Genomic DNA, 10,173 nt, shown 5'->3' with positions numbered 1-10,173 from the left:
GCTCCAAAACCACAGAGAAACCCTGTCTCGAAAAACCAAAAAAAAAAAAAAAAAAAAAAAAACCACAAAAAAAAAAAACCAAAACAAAACAAATAAAGGAAAAACAAAAAGTTGCTGGACTGTTTTTCCAAGACCTGAAGGTGGAGGCAGAGGATTATCCCAAGTTCAAGGCCAGCCTGAGCTACAGCGAGATTCTCTGCTTCAGAAAACTGCATGCACATACACACAAATGAGTTACCAAAAGCTGGATAAGTAGCAAGAGGGGTAAAGGTACTAGAGTAGAGTAAAATATAAGCCAATTAAAAAATAACAGTAGCTTACCTTGATATCTGCTCTGAACTGGTTCAGATCCTTCACAAATGACAGTATTTTGTTGTTATACATATCATAATCCAGGTTCAGTTCAACTTCATGGGTGAGTTTAATAATGAACTGACCGGCCACTTCTGCTGCTGCACGAACCATTTTGTTCAGTTGAGGAATTTTCGTAATCAATTTTTCATAAGTATCCAAAGGAGTGCCCAAGTAAGGATAGTCCTCATTCTAGAAGAGGAAGAAAGGTCTTTGTACTGGTGAGGGCTAAGAGTGGAGGCCTTACCTTCTAGGTTTACCATCAGTCATAGCATGGACACTCAGGTTCTATTCCCAGAACCCAATGGTAACAAGAACTCAGTTGTCCTGACCCCATATACACCAGGCCAAACATGCAACAAACAAAATAATTGTGTTTCTTAAAAGAGTAAAAGAAACTCCAGTCATGTCAATCTCCAGATCAGGTGTTTCATTAGTCCCTAGACTTTCCAAAATGGTTCAAGTCCACTTGGGTTCTGGCCTCCACTGATAGCTACTAATTTTGTTTGTTCTGCTTGGTTGGCCTTCAGTGCCTTCTCACTGGCTCTTACGAAGACAATGTGATCAGTTCAACATTGTCTTATATTTACCTTATACTTGTTTGGTTATTGCTAAGAGAACATTTCAACACCTAGAATACTTAATAGGTATCTAAAATAATTACAAGGTTGAATAACATTAATATTTTAAATGAGAAATTTGGTTTCAGTTATTACAGGATCTACTGAAAATGCTGCTGAGTTCTTCAGTCTTACCTCACAAAACCAGAAAGAAACTGCTGGGATCCCAGAATACGCAAGGAAAGGGAGAGCAGCGTTGTCAAGGGAAAATTTCTCACTGCGAGGAGAATAAGGGCCATCGTTAGTATCCAGAAACAGAGACCTACCAGGCACTTCCCACTTCCCTAATACCCAAGGTCCACATACAGGGTAGGGTAGGCTTAGAGCTCCATCTACTTCTCTCAACTTACACTTTGCTGATCCAATTGGTATCTCGATATAGAGATCTCCCATCAAGTGGATGCTTTACCTGTAAAATGAGAAATAGTCCCCTAAAACCTAATTTTTCTGCACATTTCTTTCCTCTACAAATATTTAAAATCTGTTCTCCTGTTGGCTACACTATCAGTCCCTTATCTCTCCTGAACACCTGACTTTCTGCTTTCTTTCTTGTGATAGTCCTTAACTACATCTTCTAGGCTGCATAAACTACTCTTTAAACCCTCTCTAACCTACATAAACATGCCTGTCTTCTTCCTGCTCACTTCTCTGTAGCACATGTTAGACTGCCAGGCTAACCAGCACGCATACTATCTTGTCTGAGAGCCTAAATCGACCCACACATCCCATAGGGGAAAGTCAATCTATCAGTTGCTTCCCTCCATCTTTAATCACTCCAACATTCTCTTCAACTGCACTGGAGAGATCCACTACTCTGCAAATATTCTCTTCAATGTATTCTTTTCTCACTCAAAACTGACATAATTGCCTTTCCCCGGTAGGTACTGTCTCGGGTATTTCTCAAGTACTTCTTAATCTTCCTTAGAATTCTGACTTACAATTTCTTGTGAGTGCCTACAACTGTTCAGGCCTGAAGGCAATAATCCTAAAAATGTATTCAGAAAATCATATACTCCATCTCTCAATTCAGTAGACTGAGGATCAATAAGCCAAGAACATGACTAATACTGCTTTAGAATTTACTTTCAATTCCTACCACTGGCTATTGATCATGGTTTTGGTTTCTTTTTTTTTTTAATTAATAAAAAGTCACAAAATTTTATAACTAGGTATACTCACGTCCTGCATTGTCTTCCCAATAAGTGTATATAATAGAGGGCTGGCAGAAACCTTGAAGTTGCTAGTGCCTATAAAGAAATTACTTTAATATTTTCCTCTGTCTACACAAGCAATTTTCAGATAGAATTCTAAAGACAGGACCTATACAATAACTATTAGTAAAGTAGAAATTTAGGTTAGGAGTCATTGTAGTAGCATATACCAATCCCAGCACACTCAGGATGCAGAGGCAGGAAGATCTTTGAGACCAGCCTGGTCTACAGAGTGAGTTCCAGGACAGCCAGGGCCACACAAAGATATTCTGTCTCAAAACAAACTTACGAGTCAAGTAAAGTTAAGAGATTTTTTGTTTGGCAGCACTGGGATCTGACCCCAGTACCTTATGTTCTACTACAAAGTCGTATCTCAGGATAGTCTCAATATGTAATTTTTTTTTGTTTTTGAGACAGGGTTTCTCTGTAGTTTGAGCTGCCAGAACTCGCCTTGTAGACCCAGTTGGCCTCAAACTCGAAGATCTACCTGCCTGTCTCCTGAGTGCTGGAATTAAAGGCATGCACCACCAAGCCTGATTTATACCTGCATTTTAAATAGCCTTAATCTTAACACTTTTATTGAATCCCCATCCAATTTCTGAGACAGCTCAATGGATAAAGATATTTGTGGCCAAGCCTGAAAACCCGAGTTTTCAGAAGACCCACATGGTGGAAAGGAGACAACAAACTGTCAATTATCTTAGATGTCCACATACACACAAATACAAAATGAATCCACACTCTCTCCAAAATTAAATTAAAAACAAAATCCCAGGTGTAGTGGTATAAGCCTTTAATCCCAGCACTTAGTAGGTAGAGGCAGGAGGAGCTCTGGGTTCGAGCCCAGCCTGGTCTACGGAGTGAGTTCCAAGACCAACAGAACTCCACATAAAAACTAAAAACTAGAAAAAGGGAGTGTGGGGGGAGATGGCTCAGTGGTTAAGAGCACCGCCTGCTCGTCTAAAGGCTTACAACTATCTATAATGAGATCTGGTGCCCTCTTCTGGACCGCAGGCACACATGTAGGCAGAATACGATACACCCCCCCCCCAAAAAAAACTAGGAACGGATGCCTACCAAGGACAACTTTATCCAGATTAATATAAGTGAAAGCTTTTAAATGCAGAGATGAAAGGTATCCCTAGAAGAGAAGTGACAATGTTAATATACTCATACCCATCATGTACACATTAATAAGCATTAACCTATCACAGACAGCTACTGTAAGGACCCACTACTTATGCAATACCTCTAGCCACTCGGTGGCACCAACAGCTCCGAAGTCTCCTGCACTCCAGCTGGCGAAGATAATGCTTCTGCTGGGTTTAAACCCACCTGGAAATGGACAAAAACTTAGGTTCATCTTTTGAGTGGTTACAGGCAGGTGGGTAACTAAAGATAAATTCAGGATTTAAAAACCCAATTAAGGACAAAATCTTTTTTTTTTTTTTTTTTTTTGATTTTTCGAGACAGGGTTTCTCTGTGGCTTTGGAGCCTGTCCTGGAACTAGCTCTGTAGATCAGTCTGGTCTCGAACTCACAGAGATCCGCCTGCCTCTGCCTCCCGAGTGCTGGGATTAAAGGCGTGCGCCACCACCGCCCAGCAAGGACAAAATCTTAAAAAATAATCTTTGTAGGATAACAACTTTATACCATTTTCAGTACATGGCACGGCAAATTATTAGTGGTTACTCCCTTTGTCTTTAGTCCCTTACTTAACCTCTGAAGTTTCTGAGTTGCAGGGTTGAGGTATGTGTGTGTATCCTCTTTGAGGACAATCTGCTTAGAAGCAAATCACTTAAAATGTGAATTATTTACCTTATTCTCAGACTATCTACCTTGTTCACTTTAAAGTCACAAGCAACCCCCTGCTTTAGGCTCCCAATTAACTGGAACTACAATGGCATCACACCAGACTATAAGTTTCAAAAAATGACAACTCCTTAGGCAGTCCATGTTCCAGTCTGCCAACTACCCTATTAACATAGTCTCGATAAAAGCGCCACTTTAGACCTCAATTAAGAATGTAAGAATGTAAGTATGGGTTATTTACAAGTAAACGCCTTATGAGTCATGTTAGATTTAGTTTATTTTTCTGTACATGTTGGACTAAGAATTATGGCTTATACTAAATACTAATATAAATACCAAATATAGCTTATACTAAATAATAAGTATCAAGGCTTATACTAAATACTTTTCAATTTCAAAGAACTAGATGATTGCTATGCTAATTCAATGAAGATACTTCCTGGAGAAATATTTAAAATAGTCAGTGAAAACTGCCATAGGAGAACATAAGATGTCTACGGTTGTATGTACACCCTAAACATAATGCAACCCTGAACTTGTCTGGATCACAGGTTAAAGTCAGCGATTAAATGCAGAATGTAGCTGCTAGGATGACATGGAACTCACACTTATTTACTCATTTAGCTAGTTTTTGGGCAGGGTTTCTCTGTCTTTGGAGCCTATCCAGGAACTAGCTCTCGTACTAGACAAGGCTGGCCTTGAACTCAGATCCTCCTGCCTCTGCCTCCCAAGTTCTGTCATTAAAGGTGTGCACCACCACTGCCCAGGGGAGCTCACAATATTTTAAGGTCAAAACTTTTTTACTGTACCTCTTGAAACCATATCTGAGAATACTTGGGCAAGTTTCAACAGAAGACCTGTTCCCACACTGGACTTTGCAGCACCAGGACCCCAGGCATCTCTCTGGGCACCTACTACAATGTAACGGTCTAAAAAGACAAAAAAAGGAAACAATTATACTCTTTTATTCTGAGACAAGGCCTCACCAAGTAGCACAGACTGGCATCCAATTTTGATGATTCTCCCACCCCCGCATTCTAGCACTGGGATTATAGGTGTGCTACCATGTCCAGCTTTGTGTGTGTGTGTGTGTGTGTGGTTTTTGTTTAATTTCAAACTGGTTCTATTAATGAAATCTAAAATAAGCATGCTAAGTACGAAGGATAAAAGCCTAATGTCACATGACTTAGGATTCCGGGGATTAAAATTTACAGGACAATTACTGATACTCTTTAATCATCAGCCACTTAACAACCAAAATCCAAGAACTTCCCTTATTCAGTAAGTGACTGTTTAATGCAGTCTACCCCAGGGACTATACTCTGTTCACTAATCTAGTTACGCTGCTTTTATGCTACATGGGCAGAATTGGATAGTTTCAGACCAGGGTTCAAAATACATGATATAGATCACGTACATGATCCCTTAAAAAAATTACTCTTCTGAAAAAAGGAAAACATTGCTTACTTATAAAGCAGAGTTCCTATCCATTAATGGTTAGTTTTAATAAGATGATATCACAAGGCTTTGTTATCTTCCAATGCTTTTAATTCTAAATAATTAGCTCTAGTGGGGAAGACAGCACAGTAGAAAACCGTTTGCTGCCAAGCCCAAGTTCAGTCCCTGTGAGCTCAATCCCCAGGACCGACACAGACACGACTCCTGCAATCTGTCCACTGACATCTGTGTGGCACTCATACATCCACACACATTAGAGGAAGTTACCTGATGCTGAACTCTGGCCCTCTGCGTAAGCATACATGGTCATATAGGTATAAGTACACAAACACATATATGCAAAATTCCCTTTAGGGCAAACAAGAGTTAGTACTTCATAAAAGCAAGTCAAGCTTTTTTTTTTTTTTTTTTTGGCCCCTTCCTTTACTAGGCACCTAGAGTAAGTAAAACACTAAGATCAAGGCAGGGTCTGTACCTGGTTCCTCAAAACCTTTAATAACTCCAAAGATGTTAAGTATTCTTGTTTCTTTCAGTACATTGTTTACACTGAGTTTCACATTTTTATCCTGTGACAATTTCAGCTTACAAGAAGAATCTATGTTCCAACTAGTAGGACAGTTTCCTTCCATGTTTCTAGAAATAGAAAAAAAGGTATTAGCATTTTGAGCCAGCAATTCCTCTGATTTAGAAATCTGTAATCTGCCAGAAAGGTTCTACATTAAAGGACACAGCTATGGTTACTTTGCATTAAAAATAAATGCTAAGATGGATCCATAATGAAAGTCTTAGCAATCTGTTAGTGTATTTTCATGTTTCTGAACCCTTCCACTAACAAAGGTATTTTGTATTCTTACAAAATACTCAGATGATGATTTGAAGGCTCTTTACCTAGCCAATGTCATTTATTACAGGTTCTCAATATGCCTGACTTACACAAATAAGTCCCTCAGTATAATAGAGTATGATGGAGGGGAGGACTCCAAAGAGACAAGTGTTGGGTAGAACAAGTTATTGCGAATCACCAAACACTGACTTTTAGGATTGATTCTGAGCCACCTAGTGCTTCACGAAGCCCTCACATAAATAAAATGCTCCTTATCTGTGACCACTCTATTCACTAAAATGTATTTTAGTTTTCCAACTAAATTGAAGAAACAAGAATAGAGGGGTTAGTATAACTTGTTATACAATAAGCAAGAGTTTGAAAATGGGTTTAAGTAACAAGTCTACCAAGTCAAGATAAAGTGCAATGATTTTTGGAAAGGATCTTGTCAAGTCCTGGTTGGCCTGGAACTTGCTATATAAATTTGGCTGGCCTTGACCTCAGCAATCCCTTGCTTCTGCACCCTGAGTGGTGTAATTAAAGGTGTGTACTACCAGGCACACCTATTTTTAGAGAGGACAACCAGAAGGATTACCATAAAGCAGCTGGAAACTCACTAGAATAATTCTGTGCAGCAAATGAACATTCAGAATGATTACACATGAATTTAGATGTCAGGTCCAACAGGATCCAACATATTTTCTATAGTAACTGAGTCCCTTATCAAGATCACTTTACCAAGGAAATTGTTTTTCATCTATACATCTAACTATCCCTAAACTTCCAAATGTAAACTTCTTATAGCCAACTCTTTTTAGGTTTATTTAACCAACTTAGGCTATTAGCATTCTTGCATAATTAGAACCTCACCATACTGAGTTTTCAGATGCACTTACTGAAACAGTTTTTCCGCAGCCTCTCTTGAGATTGTCTGAACAGGGATAGCAGGCAATCCTGATGACTGAGATGGTGGAAACTGAGTATGGTTGAAAGATGGAAAGCCAGGTGTATATGGGTCACCAGTTCCTAGATGAGCCTAGTGGACAGAGAATAATTAGTTCTATCCACTTACTCAAGTCGCCTGTAAGGCTCAGATATGGTCTGAGGTTAGAGCCCAAACTATTTATTGACCAAAAGCCTCAAAGTCTAAGAATTTTTATAAAATGTAGTTTAAAAAATACTGCATCAAAAAAAAATTCCAATTTGAGGAACTATTAATAACATATTCAGTAATTATCTTCTTCCTGCCAAGTCTCCAGAGGATCTAAGAAAGCACAGCATATGCAATGCAGGGACAACTCACATGTCCAAACAGTGAGAGGTCTGCCTCCACAACGGGGAACTTAGTCTGGTCCATGTAGATCAGGACACCAATCGCATTAAAGCTCTGGGCATTCGCAACCTAAGAAACAGAGAAAAGCGGGTCATGAAAGTCTGCTCATACAAAATGAAAATCACACATACTGGAATTTATGCTAAAAGGCAAGCTATTAGAGAGGAATCTTCACCAGGGAAGAGCACAGCAATTAGTAATACAATGTTAAACGGTCAGCTGCAAATGTACATACAACAATTATACTGACTGAGCAAGCTGTATTTCTCTATTTAGGTACACACACACACAAATTTATACAAGAGGCCATGAATAAAGAACAAGGAAAGGCATATAGGTAGGTTTGAAGGGATGAAATGGAAGGGGGGAAATAATCCACAAAAATAGCAAGACTAGTATATTTAAAACCCATACTTACCTTTTCTGCAAAAGTGATTCCCCCTGCTCTAACAATCACTAAAGATCCATTCACAGCATAATTTAAACCTTCAAAGTCCTTTTTAGTGCCAAAATTAGCATGGACCAGTTTACCCTAAAAAAAAAAAAGACATTAGGTTTAGTGAGGATCAATGTATCAATATCACTATAGTCTGACAGACAAATCCTAAGATAAGAAATCAAGGGAGGGTGTGCATTAATTTCAGCACTCAGGAGGCAAATGCAAGCGGAGCTCTAAACTTGAGGCCAGCCGTGTACAGAGTTCCAGGGCAGTCAGGGCTACAGAGGAGCCCTGCTTCAAAAACACCAAACAAACAAACAAAAACAAAAACAAAAACAAAAAAAAAAAGAGAGAGAGAAAGAAATTGAAAACAAAAAGGGGACAGAAATCAAATCCCCAACTGACAGGTTTTTCTTTTCTTTCTTTTCTTTTTTTTCCTGAGACATGGTTTATTTGTAGCTTTGGAGCCTGTCCTGGAACTCAGTGTGTAGACCAGGCTGTCCTTGAACTCACAGAGAGACTCTCCTGTCTCTGCCTCCCAAGTGCTGGAATTAAAGGCACATGCCACCACCGCCCAGCCCAAACCTACGGCTTAAAGCAAAACCTAAACAGCATTATTAGAAGTAAAAACCCAACATTTCTAGCCTTATGCTTTATACTTTATTCAGCCTTTACACTGCTTGAGCTATGTCTAGGGTAAAGATACCAGGATAAACAGAAACAGATAGGTAAGGCACGGAAGCATCAATTACATAATGTTGTCAAACACCAGAATCTCAGAAAGTTGAAAACATATAGGAATAAATTGTGTGTGTTTGGAGGTCAAAAGATAACCTAAGGTATCCAAGGTAACTGAGCTCTTCAGTTTTTCAGCTTGACAGAAGTCAGAGTCATCTGAAAGAAGAGACTGAACTGGGGAAATCTTCCTTGCAGGCATGCCTGTGGACCATTTCCTTGATTTATGACTGATGGAAAAGATTTAACAAGGTCTTTCTTTAGTTAGGTGGGAGCTGGCTTGAATGTGTGCACATGAATTAAAGCCATGCAATGGGAACAGGCCGAGCAAGAGTTAGGACAGTGGTTCTCCCTGTGGGTAGAGGCGACCATTAGAAACAGATATTTACATTACACTTCATAACGGTAGCAAAATTACAGTTATGAAGTAGCAAAATAATTTTACGAATTGGGGGATGCCACAAAATAAGGAACTGTATTAAAGGGACACTGCATCAGATTTAAGGTCCTTGGAATTTATTCTATGATAATGGAGGTTGTAGATTAGGTACCTCTCAGTTAATATATACCGGACACCTAGTTTCCTTAGAGACCAGCAAACAGTCACATGTACTCACAGTAACTTCTGCAGCCTTACTGTATGCCACATAACCCTCAGGATTCTCCAGCAGGTACACGCCACCATTTGTATTTATTATGGTCACTGAGTTTTGAGCAACACTAAAATATAATAAAAAAAAGTTTTAGCCATTCTTGAAGAAAAATTCAAGAGCTTTAATACACATAGTATTTTATTTGCATTGATTGGCTTAAGGAAAATGATGTCTAAATCTAAATCTTAACCTCATCTTTCATTCTAAAAGTCTGAACATATCTGAAAGGAGTTATAATAAGCTACTGTATGTATTTCAACATACCTGCCTTTCACCTGAATCTTCACATAATGTTCATCTCGCCAGACTTTGCTGAGTTTAAAGTCACGGAACTGATTTTCAACGTAGTAGGCAAGATCTTCATCTTTTTGAGATCCAGCCTCCCGAGGGATGTATGGAGTCTGGCTCAGCTGCCTGCAAGAAAAAGTCTTTAGTTTTGTTTTTCAGATGGGGTTTCTATGTAGCTGTCCTGGAACTCAGAAATCAGCCTGCTTCTGCCTTACAAGTGCTGAGACTAAAAGCATGCACCACCACCAGCCAACTAATAAGTGTCTGCATTAAAATATCTATTTTAAATAAATAAGAATCAAACAAATTGTTTTAAAAACATTATCCTTTATATTCAAGATAAATGAACTATGATTCAAAACTGCTGGATTAAACCGTTACAGAGAGAAATAAAATGTACCAACGCCTTAAGAACATATTTCTTCAAGCTTGTTTTTTTTTTTTTTTTTTT

At 38.9% G+C, this 10,173-nt stretch overlaps 1 protein-coding gene across 2 annotated transcripts in view; it reads right to left on the bottom strand.

The window, feature by feature from the left end:
• Tfrc (transferrin receptor) overlaps nucleotides 1-10,173 on the bottom strand; it is a 23,005-nt gene that overhangs the window by 6,419 nt on the left and 6,413 nt on the right. For both annotated transcript variants that reach the window (XM_005344847.3, XM_026785596.1), the window contains exons 5-17: nucleotides 9,699-9,848; nucleotides 9,399-9,501; nucleotides 8,026-8,139; nucleotides 7,578-7,676; nucleotides 7,171-7,310; nucleotides 5,927-6,084; nucleotides 4,803-4,922; nucleotides 3,432-3,517; nucleotides 3,260-3,323; nucleotides 2,151-2,218; nucleotides 1,322-1,380; nucleotides 1,107-1,188; nucleotides 322-543 (exon numbers count right to left, since the gene is read on the bottom strand). In XM_005344847.3, the coding sequence (XP_005344904.1) occupies nucleotides 322-543; nucleotides 1,107-1,188; nucleotides 1,322-1,380; nucleotides 2,151-2,218; nucleotides 3,260-3,323; nucleotides 3,432-3,517; nucleotides 4,803-4,922; nucleotides 5,927-6,084; nucleotides 7,171-7,310; nucleotides 7,578-7,676; nucleotides 8,026-8,139; nucleotides 9,399-9,501; nucleotides 9,699-9,848 (1,465 nt within the window). The remainder of the gene's footprint in view (nucleotides 1-321; nucleotides 544-1,106; nucleotides 1,189-1,321; nucleotides 1,381-2,150; nucleotides 2,219-3,259; nucleotides 3,324-3,431; nucleotides 3,518-4,802; nucleotides 4,923-5,926; nucleotides 6,085-7,170; nucleotides 7,311-7,577; nucleotides 7,677-8,025; nucleotides 8,140-9,398; nucleotides 9,502-9,698; nucleotides 9,849-10,173) is intronic.

The sequence above is a fragment of the Microtus ochrogaster genome, chromosome 2 (genome assembly GCF_000317375.1).
Source record: "Microtus ochrogaster isolate Prairie Vole_2 chromosome 2, MicOch1.0, whole genome shotgun sequence".
NCBI lineage: Eukaryota > Metazoa > Chordata > Mammalia > Rodentia > Cricetidae > Microtus > Microtus ochrogaster.
This window is presented reverse-complemented; position numbering and strand designations above follow the sequence as displayed.